The following is a 20,868-nucleotide window of genomic DNA, read 5'->3' as shown; positions in this document are numbered from 1 at the left end:
TGGGCAATAAATGCTGGCTAGCGACAGCGACATCCCATAAATGAATTAAAAATATATATATTTTAGGATTCTCTCTTTAATTTAGGGTGAAATGGTGGAATGAAAGGGGTCAAGTGACCTGTTCTGAATTCTAACCAACAACAGGCTCGGATGGCCTAGTTGCTAAAAGTTAGTAGGGGGCCCAGGTTGTCTTACGGGGAACAAGGTGCTGGAACCTCACACTTGTAAACAATGACCAGAGCAGCTGTGCTGCCAGTTGATAGACTGTTATACTCCAAGTCCAAAGGAGGTGTTAAGAATATCAGATTTTGTAAATTGATTGTACTTTAAACTTCTATTTTAGAATTAAATAGAATGAATTGGGGTCTAAGGGATGGGTAATTCACATTTCTACCTGAATACAAGGCCCATAGCCTGAATTTTTCGCTCACTGGGCGTGTGCGATTGGCGGGCCCAGGAACAGTCGGGAAACGAGGCCCCCAACCCCGATCAGCCGCCGACTGTGATTTCACACTGGCTGACCAATTAATGGCTAGTCGGAAACACTGACTTAGAAAGGCTCAGCACTGCTGCTGGGGGTGGGAAGGAGCCTACGTCACCGCGGGTGCTGGAGAGCGCTTCCAGTGAGCTCCCTGAAGGCAGACAGCTGCCTCAGGGAGCTGCAGATCTCCACAGAATAAATGGAAAAACAAAAATGTTGCAAAATATGTCCATGCAGCACAATTAAGCACCTGAAAGCATATCTCAAAAAAAAAACAGTCCCCAGCTATCTTTTTATTTTACTTCCCCATGGAGATTTCATCTTGCCCTGGATTGAGGTTTAAGCAAAAATGTAAAGGTCGCTTGGCTGATTGGCCCGTCTGCCAACTGTAAAAGTGGATGGGCCACGAAAAGTCAGGTTTAAATGGCTCCTCAATGAGCTTAATTGCCTGCTTAATTGTCGGCGGGCGCGCTTCCAACTGCCACGTGCACGGGTCGAGTGAGATATCACGCTATTTTGTGGCCGGACTGGTCAGACATGCACCCGCCCGCCCGTGTGACGTAAAATTCTGGTCCATGTGTTTCACGCTACCATGGAGATGGGCTTTAGGAGGGGAGGAGTCTGTAGGAATCCATTGTTGGATCATGTTGCAGGTTTTCCTAAAAATATCACCAAATCTCACAGACAGGATCTGTCTGCAAGAATCTGAGAGAGACAGAAAGAGAGAGAGAGAGAGAGCAAGAGCTGGAGGCAGCAAGTCTCTATTGTTCACCACACAGCAAGTGTGTTGCAGCTCGTGCTTGGATTGAAGAGTGCAAGTTAGTGAGGGATTAAATGAAGCTGGATTGAAATGAAGTTTTGGCTAGAGGGAGGGATCTCCAATTTATCCCGCACCATGAAAATCAATTCAGGAAGTAAAATTGATCTGGTTGGAAAAGGAAAATGGAGCTGAGAATAGCTTTGGACTACTTCCTGGAGAATGAAGTGTCCATTTAAGGGACAGAGTAAAGTATAACAATGACAGCAGGATTCTTGGCTGTTGTAAAAGTCAAAGGGATATTTTCTGTAGTTTAGAGTATAAGTTGCTTCCTGAAATAGCATTTCGTTTGTTTGGCACAGTAGAAGTCTTAAAACTTGAAATAGTGTCATGTGATCCTTTCAGTCATTCTGGAAGTTTGAATTTCTTCTATGTCTCCGTTGGGATCATAACAACTACTGCACAAAAATAAATCAAATAATGCTGAGGGTACATATTACAAATTCAAATTGTAAATGATTTGTGGAGACTTATTGGTGTATTAGTAGAAAATGAACTGCAAGCCCCATTGTGCACCTTGTTTATATTTGATAGTCTGAAAATCCCAAAATGTGGCAATGCCATTATAGTGTGTAATAAATGCTAAAATGCTATTGTTTAGCACTTAGTTCTCAAGGGGTTAAAATAACAGGACAGCAGAAACTACAAGCGGGAATCATGTTTTGAACAGGACATCTGAGCCAGTGTACCTGTGATAAATAAGATTGATATTCCTGTTATCATTCACACTCATTGCTGCTGTAATAACTCTATTTATTTGAATTCAGCAGAGTTCAATTACATATTAGACTAGTGGATTCTACATTTGGCAAACGTAGTTAGCTTGACTAAAAGCTGACACTGGAGTTAAGCTATTAAAACAGAGATATTCAAAATCTCGAAGCAGTCATGCAAACAAAGGGCTGAGGGAAGAATGGAATGCAGGAGAAAGGAGTTAGGAAATTTGCTTTAATTCAGGTAAGTTGACTCACTGAAGTTAAGTAGGTTGTCATATTCATTATTTTTATAATATTGCACAAAATTAAATTGTATTGATGAAACTAGGTGAATCCGGCTATAAATGTTGTTCTGCATATTCAACTGATGACAAATAAAGCAGTTTAATGAATCATGTTGTTTGGAAATGGGAACTGAATTGGTCCTGGTCAAAGGCTGAGAGCTTAATTTTCTGGCAGGCCCAAGAGTTTTGGCATATGCAAAGAGTGCAAGAAGGTGACAGGCTATGCATACTCCATTCTAGTTCATCGACACCAACACCCACCTAGGACCCTCCACCCCTGCCTGTCCCTCCGTCCCCACCCCATCTTCCAATCCCAGCCCCAGCTGTGTATTCACTATACCCCCTGACCTTCCCCTCTCCGACGCTGAACGTTCAGTGCTCAGCAAAGGACTTAGTTACATACCCTTACGCCCTCATCCCCATGAATTTCGGGCTCGGCACGATGCTGAACTCTTCTTCCTCCGTCTTCGTCTCCGGGCTCACTTCTTTGGGCAGGAGTCCTCTCCCCGTTCAATGGATCCTTTTACCCACCTCCAATATTCTCCCTCCACCTGGAACCCTCCCTCTGGATTCTTACCTTCTCTTAATCTTTTCATTGAGAACTGTCAGCGTGACATTAGTCGTCTCAATTTCTCTGCTCCTCTCACCCATTCTAATCTGTCTCTCTCTGAACTTACTACACTCCGTTCTCTCAGGTCCAACCACAACATTGTCATCAAACCCACTGACAAGGGTGGTGCTGTTGTTGTCTGGCGCACTGACCTCTACCTCGCGGAGGCTGAGCGTCAACTCGCAGACACTTCCTCCTACCTCTCCCTGGACCATGACCCCACCACTGAACATCAAGCCATTGTTTCCAGGACTGTCACTGACCTCATCTCCTCTGGAGATCTTCCTCCCACAGCTTCCAACCTGATAGATGCCCAACCTCGGACAGCCCGCTTCTACCTCCTACCCAAAATCCACAAACAGAACTGTCCCAGTAGACGGATCGTATCAGCTTGCTCCTGCCCCACAGAACTCATTTCTCGTTATCTTGACTCCCTTCTCTTGTCCAGTCCCTTCCCACCTACATCCGTGATTCCTCTGACACCTTACGTCACATCAACAATTTCCAGTTCCCTGGCCCCAACCGCTTCCTCTTCACCATGAACGTCCAATCCCTCTATACCTCCATCCCCCACCAGCATGGTCTGAGCGCCCTTAGCTTCTTCCTCGAACAGAGACCCGAACAATCCCCATCCACCACTACTCTCCTCCGTCTGGCTGAATTCTCCTTTGACTCCTCTCACTTCCTCCAAATAAAAGGTGTGGCTATGAGTACCTGCATGGGCCCCAGCTATGCCTGTCTCTTTATGGGGTATGTGGAACATTCCTTGTTCGAGTCCTACTCCGGCCCCCTTCCACAACTCTTTCTCCGGTACATCGATGATTACTTTGATGCTGCTTCATGCTCTCGTCGGGACTTGGAAAAATTTATTAATTTTGCTTCCAATCTCCACCCCTCCATCATTTTCACGTGGTCCATCTCTGACACTTCCCTTCCCTTCCTTGACCTCTCTGTCTCAATCTCTGGTGATAGACTGTCCACCAATATCCATTACAAGCTTACCGACTCCCACAGCAACCTCGACTACAGCTCCTCACACCCCGCTTCCTGTAAGGAGTCCATCCCATTCTCTCAGTTCCTTCGCCTCCATTGCATCTGTTCTGATGATGCTACCTTCAAAAACAGTTCCTCTGACATGTCCTCCTTCTTCCTTAACCGAGGTTTTCCACCCACGGTGGTTGACACGGCCCTCAACCGTGTCCGGCCCATCTCCCGCGCATCCGCCCTCATGCCTTCTCCTCCCTCCCAGAAATATGATAGGGTCCTCCTTGTCCTCACTTATCACCCCATCAGCCTCCGCATTCAAAGGATCATCCTCCGCCATTTCCGCCAACTCCAGCATGATGCCACCACCAAACACATCTTCCCTTTACCCCCCCTGTCGGCATTCCATAGGGATCGTTCCCTCCGGGACACCCTGGTCCACTCCTCCACCACTCCCTACTCCTCAACCCCCACCTATGGCACCTCCCCATGCCCACGCAAAAGATGCAACCAACACCTGTCCCTTCACTTCCTCTCTCCTCACCGTCCAAGGGCCCAAACACTCCTTTCAAGTGAAGCAGCATTTCACTTGCATTTCCCCCAACTTAGTCTACTGCATTCGTTGCTCCCAATGTGGTCTCCTCTACATTGGAGAGACCAAACGTGAACTGGGTGACCGCTTTGCAGAACACCTGAAGTCTGTCCGCAAGAATGACCCAAACCTCCCTGTCACTTGCCATTTTAACACTCCACCCTGCTCTCTTGCCCACGTCTGTCCTTGGCTTGCTGCATTGTTCCAATGAAGCACAACGCAAACTGGAGGAACAGCACCTCTTCTTCCGACTAGGCACTTTACAGCCTTCCGGACTGAATATTGAATTCAACAACTTTAGATCTTGAACTCTTTCCTCCATCCCCACCCCCTTTCTGTTTCTTCCCCCTTCCTTTTTTTTTCCCAATAATTTATATAGATTGTTCTTTTCCCACCTATTTCCATTATTTTTAAATCTTCTATGCCTCCCTACCCCCACTAGAGCTATACCTTGAGTGCCCTACCATCCATTCTTAATTTGCACATTCGTTTAGATAATATCACCAACTTCAACTCCTGTGTTCTTTTGTCTGTGACATCTTTTGATTATCTGCTCCTATCACTGCTTGCTTGTCCCTACAACCACATCACCCCCCTCCACTTCTCTCCCCGCCCCCCCCTACCTTAAACCAGCCTATATTTCACCCCTCTCCTTGGATTCACCCAGTTCTGCTGAAGGGTCATGAGGACTCGAAACGTCAACTCTTTTCTTCTCCGCCGATGCTGCCAGACCTGCTGAGTTTTTCCAGGTAATTCTGTTTTTGTTTTGGATTTCCAGCATCCGCAGTTTTTTGTTTTTATCTCCATTCTAGTTTGTTTTTTTAAAGTTAATGGGCCCGGCCATCCAGGACATCAGGTGTGCCCCTGCGTGGCATGAAACAATGATCACAGGACCAAGATTGGCGCCATAACTAGGGGAGTCCCGGGATAGAGAGAGGACCCAGGGAGAGATCCCAAAGAGAGAGAGGACCCAGAGAGGGAAATCACCAGGGAGGAACCAGTGGGGAGAGGAGCAAAGAAAGAGGCTCCAAGCAGCAAAAGTGTTGCGTTGGCAGACTCCAGGTAGTGAGGGCGCAGGGGAAACCCTGGGAAGCTGAAAAGGCACCAAACCCTGGGAAGCTGAAAAGGCACCTAAGAAGGTTGGTAACCCTATACTGCTGGCTCTTGGGGAAAATGGAAAACTTTGGTGCAGTGGTATTCTGTTTTACCTGACTGAACAGTTGGAGTATTGCTCATGAGTCAGTGCTGAAGTGCAGCCTTGGGAACACAGTGGAACATAGTCTCAGGGGAAGAGCTTAAACCATCAGGAGGTAAGCAGTTGTTGTGGCAGTCTGAGTCGGAGCACCTTTTGAAGGGAACTTGGAGGCTATATCTTCAAAAATGAAGGCTGAAAGTTCTGTGTGAAGGAGACAGAGTTTTAATGAGATTGTGTAACTCAGTGGACAGTGACATCTGGGTGGGTTGCTGAGAAATCCATATCTCGGGGAGGGGATTTTCCCCTCATCGGGCGGGTGTGGTGGAAGGGCTCGGGAGCAGCCGCGCAATGGTCCGGCGCCCGCGATCGTGCCCCGACCATGATGTCACGCTGGCTGGCCAATTAGCTGATAACCTCAGTGCGACTGGAATGGGGGCAGGAGGAGCGTGAGCACGTAAAATGTGCGCATGCATGGGGGTACGCTCAGTGAAAGCTCCCTGGAGGCGCAGAGCTGCCTCAGGGAGCTGAAGATTTTAAACAAGCGAAATAAAGATTTTAAAAATAAAGGAAATATGTCCCCACATGAGACTCTGCCACATGAACAGGGATATGTGGAATATGAGTTTTTAAATTTTTTATTTTTCATTAGTCATCCCGCCCGTGGATGAGGTTACATTAAAATTGGCTGGCCTATTCGCCTGCCCGCCAACCGAACAGTTGAATGGGCAATGAAAAATTCAATTTAATTAATTGATTAAGGGCCTTAATAGGCCTCTTAATTGTTGGCAGGTGTGCTGCCACCTCACATGTGCCCGCCAACTGAAAGATCGCAAGGGTGCATGATGACGTTGGGACGCTTGCCCAATGTCATCACGCACTATTTCACTCCAGTTTGGGTCGCGAGCGCGTCTGCCCTTGGTTGCAACTGCCTTTTAGTGTGCAGTGTGGTGTGTTTGACCACAGTTTGCCTGTTAGTTCACATGGACCTCATGTTAATTCTGAATGATGGAGTATAAGATAGATATTGTAAATTGTTTTACTTTTCTGACTTAACCCGAGAAGGTATTTATAGTTGACACAAATTTGAAAACTCATGTTGATCAATGAGTAAAACAAAGTTTCCTTTTATAATTTTCACAGTATATTTTTGACAGTGGGAGAAACAAAAAAATATTTACATTTATGTAGGAAAAAATTACACTGAACCACCATTTTGGGTTTGCGCTGACTAAAATTAACCAATGTACAAATGTGAACACAGGATATTTCATAGATAACCTACTGGACTTTGGTGGATATTGTGTAGCGTCGAATACCAGGAGTTGGAAACTGTCGTGAGTTAATGTATGCCACCAACTGCATGGCCTGATTAACGGTGTCGATGTCATCTCCTTCAATAACCAGGACTGACTGCGCAGGGTTGAAGTGAAACTACAAAAATAAAAGAACAAAATGAAGTTGGATACTCAGCTGGATCAAAACCATTAAAGACTTCCATTAAATCAGACTTCCACTTGTAACAAAATTATCTGTAGCACTGGATTTCACCCATAAATTCTGTGTGAATTTTTGAATGAATCTATTTAGCACAGTAAAATAAACTGATCATGGTGCTCAAGCCACAGACATGAGCATATTTTGAAGTTTGGCATGTCAGACAAGAATACATTTTAAATGCAAATTAATTTAAAATCAAATTATTTGCCAATTAAATTAATGTCATGTTAATCTTTTAGTGCTATTAGCATTCATTTGTATCACATCCATTGTACACTGTAACCTTTAGTGATTGGTGACGTAGTTAATGGAAAATCGTCCATCAGCAGAGGTGTGAGACACTGTAATCCCTCACCTTGATTTCTTTGCCAAGACTCTCCAAGGAATTAATATCTAAGCCCTCCTTGCAGGTCTGCAAGCAGGAGATAACTTTCCGGCTCTCAATCTTGCCTGGACGTATAGATAAACCAGCAAGGCTACCATGGAAAAACTGGGCAAATCGAGGTTTCACAATTTCACCACCTGAAAGATAAATTTTTAAAAAATCAATGTCTATAAAATGCAAGTACAGCAGTAGCTCCATCATATTATTTAATAGCAAATGTCCTACTGTCCTTGCCATACATAAATAAGCAGCACGATATTGATGTTAGAAGGGGATAATTTAAACCACACCTAAACATTCCAATCTTAAATCTCTGTTTACAACAAAAAAGTACTTCTTGCCAATTAGTCACTACCTTATGTTTTACATGAAATACACTTGTTTTCAATGCATTTTCTAATGCCCTTATTTCAACAACTTGAATTTCTGTTACGCAGAGCAGTTCCTGATAAAAGGTAGTTTGGGCATTGCCAGTAATTTCTGTGGAGTTATGGTTCTTTTTGTAATTATTGGAACAGTTATTTCTGTATAGAAAGTCCTCACTTAAAGTTGTTTTCATGAAAAGCACAATTTTAAGTGAAACAACTTTATGCGAACCTGATTTTCCCATTACAACCAAGCATGTAGTAAAAACAGATAATGCTGGAAAAAGTCAGCAGGTCTGCCAGACCTGCTGAGGTTTTCCACATTTTCTGTTTTTATTTCAAATTGCCAGCATCCACAGTATTTTGCTTGTATTTTAAAGGCTGTAGTTATGTTCTGTAGGGCCTTTCCGGTCAGAAAAAGAAACATGAGAATACTGTACCCTGTAAGTTGAAATACTGTACGTTGCTAAATTCCTGCATTCATAAATTTTAAAACTTTTAAAATACAATACATTTAAAAATAAATAACTCTTTCTACTTACCTTCACTGCCTCTTTCCCGTTCACTGCCTTTCCCATTTGCTGACTCTCTTCCGCTTGCTGCTTACCTTCCCGACTCTCTTTCACTTGCTGCTTACCTGCCCGACTCTCTCCCACTAGCTGCTTCCCTGTTCAACTCTCTCCCACTTGCCTCTTCATCTCCCGAACCCTCAATGTGAACGAAGACTCAGGCAAGGAGCAGCAAGAGGGAGGAAGCAAGCAAGGGAGCAAGAGAAGCTATGTGTGGGAGGGTGGGGGAGGGAAACAATAAGTGGGAGAGTCGGTGAGGGAGACTCGGGGAGCTGGAGAGAGACATGGAGGGGGGGGGCGCATTCTAAATGGCGCTAATTGGGCCTTGCATGCTGTTACCACAGCGCGAAGCAACGCTAAAGTGAATGTCCTGACACTAAGTGTGTATACCAGCCCTATTATAAACATTTTTTATTCATTCATGGTATATTGGCGTCACTGGCTAGGCCAGTATTTATTGTTCATCCCAAATTGCCCTTGAGAAGCAGTGGTGAGCTGCCTTCTTGAACTGCTGCAGTCCATGAGTTGTAGGTACACCCATAGTGCTGCTAGGGAGGGAGTTCCAGGATTTTGACACAGCGACAGTGAAAGAACAGCCAAATATTTCCAATTCAGGATGTGGCTTGGAGGGGAACTTCCAGGTGGTGGTGTTCCCATGCGTCTGCTACCCCTGCCCTTTTAAGTGGCAGTGGTTGTGGGTTCGGAAGGTGCTGTCTAAGGAGGCTTTGTGAATTGCTGCAGTGCATCTTGTAGATGGTACACATTGCTGCCACTGTGTTGGTGGTGGAGTGAGTGAATGTTTGTGGATGGGGTGTCAATCAAGCAGGCTGCTTTGGCTGGGTGGTGTCAAGTTTTGTTGGAACTGCACTCATCCAGAAAAGTGGGGAGTATTCCATCACACTCCTGGCTTGTGTCTTGTGAATGGCAGAGAGGCTTTGGAGAGTCAGGAGGTGAGTTACTCTCTGCAGAATTCCCAGCCTGTGACCTGCTCTTGTAGCCACAGTATTTGTGGTTAGTCCAGTTCAGTTTCTGGTCAATGGTAACCCCCAGGATGTTGATAGGGGGGAATTACCATCAGCAATGGTTAATACCAATGAATGTCAAGGGGCGATGGTTAGACTCTCTCTTGTTGGAGATGGTCATTATCTGGCACTTCTGTGCGTGAAAGTTGTCAGCCCAAGCCTGAATATTGTCCAGGTCCTGCAGCGTTTGGACATGGACTGCGATGCTAAAGCAAAGTGACGTTGAATGAGGCAACTCAAAACAGGAACTTACTGTATTTGCAAATAATACAATATTTGAAACTGTATTACAAAGAGTACACACCAGATAAAGTTAAAGGGCAGAATTTTCCATTCTCGCTGGCGTTGGGCGTGCTTAGTGGCATAAGCGAACAATATGGCCAGGTGGCCATAAATCGGTTTCACGATATCTTGAAACCAGTTTGCCATGGTCTGCTCAGCCCGTCGATGGTGGGCTGCGTTCCCCGCCATCAGGTGTTGGGAATCTCATTGTAATACATCTGCATATGATTATCAGGACAGCCCACCAGAATCATCCCCCCAATGCTGGATCGTCCGCCAATGTTGGTATGACTGTACTCCGGTGCAGAATACACCTTGACAAGTGCGACATGCAGAAGTCAGGACTTAGTGCCAGGGTCTTGCTCACATTGCGGACATTCGAGGAGCAGAGGTTGCTGGAGCCCGACAGCGATGGGACCCTGGAGGAATATCTATGGGTGGATTCTCATGGACATGGCTCTGTGGCAAAGCAGCTCATGGAAGTTGGAAAGTCACTGTTGAAGCTCACAATGGATGATGGTCGAGGGGTTGGAGAGGAACGTCCTGCTCTGCTTGGGAGAGGAAGATGTAGCTGGGGGTTGGGAGAGGTAGGTCTAGGATCAACTGGGAGAGGAAGAGGTGTCAGGATGGAGTGAGGTTGGGAGGGAGGGGATGAAGATGTTAGGATGGAGTGAGGTTGGGAGGGGGGGATTGAAGGTGTCAGGGAGGGGTGCTGTTGGGAGGGAAGGGGATAACATTGGAGAAGGTGGCAACTGGGGAGGTAGGTGTAAGGGGGTGGAAGGTGTTGGAGAAGGAGTTCGGAGGGGGGGAAACAGTGTGGAGAGGGGAGGCAGTAAGGCTGGAGGAAGAAATGAGGCTGGAGGGAGAAGTGAGGCTGGAGGAAAGAGTCAGGAGGGGTGAAGGTCTAAGGGTGATGGAAGAAGTAAGGCTGTCTGAAGGAAGCAGGAAGGTGGAAGGACTAAATAGGGGTGGAGAGTCCTGGGGGGTGGAGGGAGGGCCAAGTGGGGGCGGGGTGGGAGGAGTTGCAAAGGGGGAAGGGGTTCCAAGGGAGGGGAGGGGTCCGGAGAGGGAGGGATGTCCAGGCGAATGTGCAAGAGAGGGCTCTGATGAGTTCGTGACTGCCTCCTGGGGAGCAAACTGAGGTTTGGCATAAAATGAGGGAATTGTGAAAATGTCAAGGGCAGAGTGAGGCAGTAGGGTCGGAAGGTAAGGGTTCGATGGTAGCCGTAGAAGGGATAGCGAGAGTGGTTGGTGAGGCCTCAGAGGCAGACACAGACACCCTGGGGGGTGGGAAGGAGGAGGTCAGGGAGGTGAGTGTGGATGGGGGTAGGATTTTAGGGAGGGAAGGGAACATGCACATTCATCAGGACATCCCTGAAGGAAAAGGGTTGTGGCTAGTAGGTCAGGGAGGGCAGCTGGAAGGTGATGCCGGCAGGGTCAACTGCGATGGAGGTAAGGAAATGGGCAATTTGAGAAGGGAAAAGATGGGGGAGCAAACAAAATATTGTATCACCACCATGCTGTCTAAATCGAAAGTGAAACGAGAGTTGTGGTAGGCGAGATCAGGTGCTGCATGGGGGTGTGATCAGTGGGTGGGTGGAGATGCAAGTCAGCTCAGATGGACAACTGAAAGTGAACCCCAGCACGCAGCATTGAAAATGCTCAGGACAGTGAGATTATTGTTCTGCGTGCGTGGGAGAATGCTTGCACAAGGTGCTGAAAGGCCTTGCCACACAAACACTTTTCCCTCCAGAATCACTTGTAGGCCAGCTACTAGAGGATGAGGTTGAGGGGGGTCATAGGCAAAGGGGACTTGGAAGGGGAGGAGAGTTTCTGAGATTCCTCAGTGGATGACCCAGGTGTGTCCAGCTGCTGCTCCTCATCCCTTCGGGAGCCTGAGGGCTCCAGCCTGACTCTTTGAGGGGAAGGAGCATCTGGAGGAACATCAAGGTGCCCCGTTTCCTTCTCCCATTGCCACTGCAGGTGCTCACCCATGGCTCCCATGATGGAGTGCAGGTCTGCACACATCTCTGCGTTCTGCTGGACCAGGGACTCCATGGCGTCTGCCATCCTCTCCATGGAGACTTTAAAACAGGTACCACTTCATCAGAGAGCAGGCGGATGCACTCCTTTGACTCATGAGCCACTCTGTTGGGGGCTTCCAACAGCTCTGCGGGATGTTCCCCTGCCTTCTGCTGACTTTCCATGATGAGCTGGAAGGCCAAATCCAGAGGCTCGCCATCTGGCTCAGACCTCACAGATGCCTGTTCCTCAGCAGTCCTCAGAGTGCCGGGTAGCTCGGCTGAAACTGCCTCCTCCTGCTGCAGACACATGTCTGTGCGGTGAGCACCAGATTGTGAACCTGAGTCTGCTCCAGATCTAGGTCCCACTGAGGTGTGTGTCTCTGCACTGGTGTAGGATGTGAGTAAGTGCTGTGATGGATCTTCCAGGCTGCTTATTTCCAGCTCTTCAATGCAAGAGGTGTCCCCTTGGCTGGAGATGAGGACCTGGGTGGAACTGAGGGACTTTCTGGCTAAGGGTGTCAGTTGCTTGGCAGAGCTCCCTGTGAACCAAAGTAGAGATAATCAGTGCATGTCAGCAGAGTGACAAGCAGGAGAGAGAGCACTGCCTTGAGAGAGGGATGATGCCCTGAAAGATCTTCATGAGGATGTTCACCATCGATCCCACCATCACCATGGGCACAGTCCATGTCCTCACCAGTCAGCACGATGGCACACTCCTCAAAGTGAATGGAGGGCCTAATGTGGGCCACTCCATCCCCCATCTTGGACATTTCCTTGTTGATATGAGCAAGCTTCTCTTGCATGGAAACAGGTGGAAGAGTGTAAGTAGCACGCAATGCACTGCATGGAATGTTTGTGTGGTGAGCGTAGCCATAGACAAGATGAGGACATGAGCTCGAGAGGATATGAGCTGATGGAGATTGGAGGGTGTGTGTGAGAGTTAGTGGTGATGTCCCTTGAGGTGTGAGATCCCTGTGGATGTGTGATGGGTTTGTGAGTGTGTGAGTTGAGAGTGATGAGAAGAGTTACTCTGGATGAGATCATTCATCCTGTAGTGGCAATGGGTGGCTGTCCTCTTTTGCAGGGCATTGGTGATGACCACCGCTACCACAGCCTCCCATGCTGGATTGATGATGCAGGGGTAGAGAATATCCCGTTGGCCTCCATGGCGTCCAAAAGGCACTCAAGGGATGCATCATTGAAGCAAGGAAATGCAGTCTTTTTGCTTTTTGGGGCCATCCTGTCCTCTGTGCAGCAGTTGTGGGCTGGAAGCACAGAGGTGTATGCGTGGCTACACTTTAAATGTTGTGCCCAATGTGATGAAGCGGCGAGGTGATGGCATGACGGGTGAATGAGAGCATGCCCGCCACGGAAATGTTGTATTTCCTGGGAATGCATAATTAATGTGGCGAGATTGGGATGATACGGCGTGAGAAGCTGCCACTGTGGCCAGTGGGTAAAGCATCATTTTACCCGCCTGCTACCGCACTTAGTGCAAATCTGGGATGGTTCCGCCCAAAGTGTTAGAAATAAAAACCCTGTCTGCTTTATTTCAACAATAAACTATATTAAAACAATCTGAATCAGCCCTGCCTTGCATTGGCGCAGAAGCATATTCTTAATACATATAATGGAGTATAACTGAGCACTGCACAAACTGCACCTTGATCTAAAAGTCTATTATTCCCTGGTTGAAGCCACACTCCAGAGACTAGAGCACATAATCTAGGCTGACACTTCAGAGTAGTATCAAGGGAGTGCTGCACTGTTGGAGTTGCTGGCATTCAGATGAGAAACAAAAACCCTATCTGCTCTCTCTCCATCACACCATTCAAAAAAGAGCAGGGGAGTTTTTTCCAATGTCCTGACCAACATTTATCCCTCAAACACTGTGTCACTGTAGTGTGAGTAGTCATTTATCTCACTGTGTCTGTAAAACATTGCTTGTGCTAATTTGCTCGTGTTACCCTATATTACAGCAGTGACTATGCTTCAAAAGTACCTCACAGACCATGAAGTACATTAGGATATCCTGAGAACACAAAAGGCACTATATCAGTGCAAGCTCTTTAATTCTGAGCCAGCATGAAGAATTAGACAGGCTTTGTCCTCCTTCATGATCATTCGCTATTATTCTTTGTCTGAATTTTTGTTGAATCAATACATTTTCAGCTGTCATACCAAAAGCTATTTTTATGAAATAAATAAATACTCAAACTGAAGTTCTACACTTTTTAATAATTATTTTGGCTTTCTGCAATACAACAAATGAAAGAAACTTAATGCTATTAAGGTCTTAGGAAAAATAAGGTGCAGAGAAAAATTCAGGAAAAGGAAAATGCCATTTAATTTCTTAAAATGGCCACTCCAACAATTGCTCGTTTAAAGTTTCACCAAAATCAGAGATATACATCGTTGTAGATTAATAAAGGAAATATCTGCACTTAAATCATACTTTACCACCTCACCACCAAGTGCTTGACATGCAATGAACTGCTCTGAAGTGTGACTGCTACAAAGGCAAATGCACACAGTAAACAGATGAATAATCAGTTCATCTTCATTATTAGTTGTCAAGGAATTAAAGTTTGCTGGGAGACCTCCCTCTCTTCCTCAAATAGTGTCATGGGATCTTTAACGCCTTCCAGAACCACAGAACAGAGGGAAATGTCTCACCTGACACAATTGTCTGGTACAATTCAAACAGTGTTCAGATATTTTTCTCATGCCAAATGGCTGCTACTATAAACAAGCCCAAGTGTCCAATGAATTGAAGAGCAATGTTTCAGATAGTGTTCAATGTCTGGGGTAATAAATAATAACAAGTGATCTCCTATGTTGCTGATAAACTCACTGGAAGTAGTTCAAAATGCCTCATACTCCGTTGTCCTGATTCAGACAATGGCACTGAGACACTGTGTTGGGGCTATTTTCAATCTTATGGACTAGGCAGTGGCTAAGTGGGGCAGATAGCCTGCTTGTTGTGGAACCCACCTCATTAACATTCCATTAAATCCAATGGAACAAAATTCGACCTTTTATATGAAGGGTAGGCAATGTGCTGGGCCTGGTTATCACCCAGGTGATAAAGCAGAAAGTCTGTCTGTTATCTCATGGTTTACACCACAAAATTGAACAAGAGTGAGAGCAGACATAGCAGATTTCAGCAAATTACAACAAAACAGCTTCAAGAATAATAAGATGTCTTGAAACTTTGCTAATTCTTGGAACTTGGAACACACATCTCTGGAGACAGTTCTACAGAAACTTGGTTTTTCACGAAGCCTTTTGTTCTGTCCTTGTGCCCTGACAATGGTTGATCTGCGCTGGTTACCAAATGGACAGTTCTGAAGCATAAATGCCCAAGATTGCTCTTTGATCTAGAAATTCTTTCCTGCAGCTAAATTTCAAGACACCAGTATGCATTGGAAGGTAGGCTTTCAGTAATTTACATCCTTGATACGGCTTTCACATAAAGTGACTGCGAGACTTATCCAGGAGTACAGGGCCTGAGGCAGTGAAGGGTTACAACTTAAACTTATATAGGTGGTTTGAATTGTAATGTCTGCTTTCTATTTTTGTGCCAGAGTGTGATCACATGTGATTGGCCTCTGCTATACATTACACTTTAGCACTTATATTAAATGGTTAGATTAGGAATTAGAAAGCCAGGACAGTTGTTACATTCAACTATCCACACTAACATATCTTTTAAGCAAGATTAATTTAACCATTGCATTCAAATTAGGTCAATAAACATAATGCAATAATACATTCAATCTTTTAGTCTAATATATCTTTCAAATTTCTTGAAAGGTTTTACGGCTTTCTGGTCTGGTGGCTAATTAATCTAATTTGCATACACAAAACCGAGCTAGCATATTTCTTTCAATGAGTTATTAACATTAATATATTGTCTAAGTGTCAAATATTAGAAGCAATTCTTTCAGAACTATTAATGAAAGTGTTGGAGAGTTTAACACTCCAATGTCACTTTGACTCTGCACTTTGTCTTCTGCTTACCTCCCACAAATGTTTCATTTCAACAAATTTAAGTATTAAGTATCTTCGCTTCTTCAAATTCTGAACATCCGAATTAATACAAGTACCTGAGGGCTGGTTAGCTCAAATGGCTACTGTGTGGCTCAGAATAATGTCAACAGCATGGGTGTGATTCGAATTCCAGCTAAGGTAGACTTGGGACCTGTCTCCTCGCCCTGCTCCTGAGAGTGGAAGGCAATGGAAAACCACCACTGACAAAAACTGCCAAGGAAAACAGCTCAGGATGAAGCATCAGCTGACAATGAGCCAAGGACCTGCCTTCGGGCAGAGCACACATGAATGAATGAATTTCTATTCTGCAGGAATAGTAATCATCTTTAGCATAATTATTGATGGGAAATTTTAAAATTACCACCATACTTTTTAAAAGTCATATACATTTCAATCAGAGAAAAACATGTACTTGCAGTTCACTGAAAACAAAGTTCAGTTTTTACTACTATTTACGCTAGGTGGCATCAGAATTCAAAAGATCATAAAGCACAGGTTATATCTATATGACATCCAGAATGTGAAATTATGTCGATAAGAGAATGAAAATATGATGTGGGACAGGAAAAGACCAATTGCTCCATTGAGTCCATTGTATTTGACATGCACCATGACTCATCTTCCTCAATACCCTGCCCAGTTAAGCAAAACAAATCTTTCATTGAATTTAGGAAAAAAATCTGCAAAGATTCCTCTTCCAGCACTGAAAGCAAACAAGAAATATCAGCAACTGAAATCAATAATCCCAGCTATCTCCCACCTATTTCCTATAACGTGATACCATCAATTCTCAGAACATCGTTTTTTTTGGAAGGGTTGTAAAAGAAATTCATACTAGCCAAGTATTTTGATAATCTAGTTGAGAAGCTGATGATTCTCTGTGAAAATGAATCATTGGTGGCATTTTAACCCATTCTTTGTTTCCATACTTTAAGTGCATGCTCCTGAGTGCTCCAGTCCTTATCAACCTCAAATAACCTATACAACCAGACCAGAATCCATCAACATTTTCAAAGTCTCAATAACATCACCCCAATTACTTGACCTGTCTTAATAGTTAAGAACCATAAGGCTAAATATCAGCCTTTGCGCTCATTGTTTCTCCTCTATGCAGATGCAGAGTGAAGTGCAAATTGCAATGCGAACCAAGGACAAATCTTGGGTCCGTATGCGAGCAGAACTGACTGCGACAGTCCTGGGATATCCCCACTAAACTTCAACAAGTAACATGCATTATGGAGGTAATCTCAATAAACTTTGAACCATGAGCAACAAGGGGAACACATACTTGAAGGAACTGTTGAGATGAGTATGCGAAAATCACGAGAGAAGTTTAAAAAAAAAATTTAAAAAATTAACAGTATCTTTACTTCAGTTGGCTAGAACAAATGTGTCCTGGTCAAACAGAGAAAAGACATCTTAAACAAACTTCAAATGATCGTCTGTTGGGTTCTGACACTTAAAGACGCTAGAAGAGATCTAGTTCTGCTTTCTTATTCATTCTGCATGTTAATGGATAAATAATAGATTTCTGTGAGAGATGGTGTATTTCTGTGTTTCTATTAAGGCAGACACAAGTGCACGAGACTTACTCTAGCACCCAGTGTTTCGCCCTACAGGGCGAAAGGAAAGACTCCCAAAGCTAGAGCTCTCAGCGTGAGTAAAGTTACTGAAATTAAGATAAGACCAAAAAAGGAGGCTTATAACAGTTGATAAGTAAATAATGCAATCAGAACTAAGCTGGATATAGAAATTACAGAACAAATCTTAAAAAAGGAATAAGAGGAGCATGAGGAAGAGCATGAGAATAGATGAAGGCCAACATAGAAGAGGTTTCAAAAGCTTTTATAAACTTATAAATAGTAGAAGGGTAATCAAATGAGGGGTGGGGTTGACTAGAAAATAAAAAGGAGACATTCTTTTGGAGGCAGGGGGCATGGATAAGGTAGCAAATGAGCACTTTACATTTGTCTCCATTAGGGAGGTAGATGCTGTTAAAGTAAAGGAGGGGGCAGTAGCGATATTGGATAGGATAAGAATGAGGATGCACTTAAAAGGCTGATAATCCTCAAAAATAGAAAAGTAATCTGGTCTGGATGGAATGTTTTTAGATTACTGAGGGAAGTTAGGGGTCAAAGTTGAGGAGAAAGAGCGCAGGGAACCACTCAGGGAATTCCCCCCCCCCCCCTTGCATAGGGAGTGCTCAGCGCTTCCTGGCACGCGTCACGATGGACGGGCCTTAATTGGCCTGCCCACGTAAAATGGCGGTGCGTCTGTGATTGGGGACGCTTATTGGGTTTCCACCCCCCCCACCAAAACCAATGCGGGGAAAATGCTGCCCCATCACTCTCCTGACTTGAACCTTCTAGATGGTGGACAAGCTTTGGGGAGTCAAGGATGCGAGTTACTCACCACAGATCTCCCAGCCTCTGACCTGCTTTTGTAGCTGCAGTATGTGGCTGGTCCACTTAAATTTCTGATCAATGATAACCCCCCCCAAGGATCTTGATGGTTAGTAATGTGGTTGAATATCTAGGGGAGCTGATTGGATTCTCTCTTGTTGAAGACAGTCATTGCCTAACACTTATATGGTGCAAACGTTAACTGCCATTTATTAGCAGGTCTGAATGTTGTCCGGGAATTGATGAATATGAGCATGGACTGCTTCAGCATCTGAGGAGTCGCAAATGGTACTGAACACTGTGCAATCATCAGCCAACATCCTCACTTTTGACCTTATGAAGGAAAGAAGGCCATTGATAAAACAGCTGAAGATGGTTGGACCTAGGATACTACTCTGAGGAACTACTGCAACAATGACCTCCAACAGCCACACCCATCTTTCATTGTGCTAGGTATGACTCCAGCTGCTAGAGAGTTTTTCTCTAATACCCACTGAATTCAATTTTGCTGTATCCAGTATCTTCAGCCATTTCTTGATATCACATGGAGCGAACTGAATTGGCTGAAGACTGGCATCTGTGATGCTGAGGACTTCAGGAGGAGGTGAAGATGGATCATGCACTCAGAACCTCTGGCTGACGATAGTTGTAAATGTTTCAGCCTTTTCTTTTGTGCTGACTTGCTGGGCTTTCCATTATTGGGGAAGGGATAATTATGGAATTTCTTCCTCCTGTTAGTTGTTTAGTTGTCCACCACCATTCACAATTAGATGAACTGGGACTGCAAAGCTTTGACCTGATATGTTGGCTGTGAGATTACTTTTTCTCTGCTTAGTGTTACGGTCCCCATGTGAGAACCGTAAACCAAAATAATCAAATTTACCAAACAACTCTCAAATGAAGAAATTACCAACAAAATTATGCTTTTTGTAATTTTTACTTTAACATGAATCAGAACCAATGCAAATTAATAAATGGGGCTTAATTTTGAGGTTGTCAGGTGGGCTAGGTGGGCGGGTCCAGGAGTGGGCAGGAAAAGGTCCGCCACCCACGATTGGCCCCCGATCACGAATTCACACTGGCTGGCCAATTAACGGCCAGCCAGCATGAAAGGCGCGCTGAAACGCTCAGTGCTGCCGGGGTGGGAGTGGGGGTGGCTGAGCGCAGAAGTCTGTGCATGTGCAGGGGAGCGTGCACTGAGAGCTCCCTGAGAGCACAGAGCTGCCTCAGGGAGCTGAAGAAGTGGAGATTTTAAAGATGATATAACCATGACTCCGCATGTGACTCAGTCACATGAAGACATATTTAAAATGATGGTGAAAAATATTTAATGGATTTTTATTTAACATTGGAAACCTCATCTCACCTGTGGATGAGGTTTTGTTAAAAATGCAAAGTCCGCCTGGCCTATTCACCCGCCTGACAACTGAACAGTTGAATGGGCAGCGAAAAATACAAACTAATTAATTGCTTAAGGGCCTTAATATGCCTCTTAATAGTTGGAAGGCGCGCTGTCGACTCTCGCGCGCACTCGTCTACTGAAATGTCGCGCAAGTGCGCGATGACGTCGGGACCCTCGCCTAACATCATCGCGTGCTATTTTATGTCCGATCTGGTCAGGTGAGTGCCCACTTGACAAACGTAAAATTCAGCCCATGAATTAACAGGCAAATGATATTTCAATAAAAAGATAAATTTCACTTTAAATAGTTGATACCAAAGATATATCTTACACTACCACAAGCACCCATATCACTCCTTCCAGTCATGTGGCACCATGTAGTTCCAAAGTTCTCTAACTGGGTGTCTGGTGTGTAGGATCTCTCTCTTTGCCACTCAATTGATTTGGCCCTTACATTGCGTTCCCCCAGCAGCTGTATCTCATGCAAGGTCTCTGGAGACCTTTGTCAGCCAAACGTCACAGTCCTGCAGAACCTCTTTTAGTTTATGACCGTCTCGATGGCAGTTTTTCCAGAGATTCCTTTATCTGACCACTTTAATAAACTCTGTTAAAGAGACTCTGGTTGGCTCTGGGAAAACTGATTTGTTTTAGAAATTAACAACATGCATTCCCCTCTACGTTTTCCAATTTTTGAAGTAATGCTCAACATTTTTGATACACTGGCTAGGCACCAGGTGGTGTATTGCATTCAACTCCAGGTGCCACACTTTAGGAAGGATGTCAAGGCCTTGCAAAGAGATTTACTGGTGTGGTACCCAGGATATTGTACCTTATTTATGTGGATAGGCTGGAGAAGCTAGGGTTGTTTTCCTTAGAGCAGTGAAGGTTAAGAGCAGTTTTGATAATGGAGTTCAAAATCATTCATGATTTTGATAGAGTACATAAAGAAAAACTGTATCCACTGGTTGAAGGGTCATTACCAGAGGATGTAGAGTTAAGCTAATTGGTGAAAGAATTAGTGGAGATGTGAGAAAACTTATTTTCTTGCACAGTGCGTTATGATGATCTGGATGCATCACCTAAGATGGTGGTGGAAGCAAATTCAATAATAACATGCAGAAGAGAATTGGATAAATACTTAAAGGAAAAAATTGCAGGGCTATGGGGAACGAGTGGAGTGAGATTAGC

The 20,868-nt window shown here is 44.8% G+C and overlaps 1 protein-coding gene across 1 annotated transcript in view; it reads right to left on the bottom strand.

The window, feature by feature from the left end:
- The window catches only part of clstn2a (calsyntenin 2a), a 318,232-nt gene that overhangs the window by 19,183 nt on the left and 278,181 nt on the right, over positions 1 to 20,868 (bottom strand). The window contains exons 11-12 of the mRNA XM_041205440.1: positions 7,532 to 7,698; positions 6,962 to 7,110 (exon numbers count right to left, since the gene is read on the bottom strand). Coding sequence (XP_041061374.1) covers positions 6,962 to 7,110; positions 7,532 to 7,698 — 316 coding nt within the window. The remainder of the gene's footprint in view (positions 1 to 6,961; positions 7,111 to 7,531; positions 7,699 to 20,868) is intronic.

This window comes from Carcharodon carcharias, chromosome 2 (genome assembly GCF_017639515.1).
Source record: "Carcharodon carcharias isolate sCarCar2 chromosome 2, sCarCar2.pri, whole genome shotgun sequence".
In the NCBI taxonomy this organism is placed as follows: domain Eukaryota; kingdom Metazoa; phylum Chordata; class Chondrichthyes; order Lamniformes; family Lamnidae; genus Carcharodon; species Carcharodon carcharias.
The sequence above is the reverse complement of the archived record's forward strand: the minus strand, read 5'-3'. Positions and strand labels throughout refer to the sequence as shown.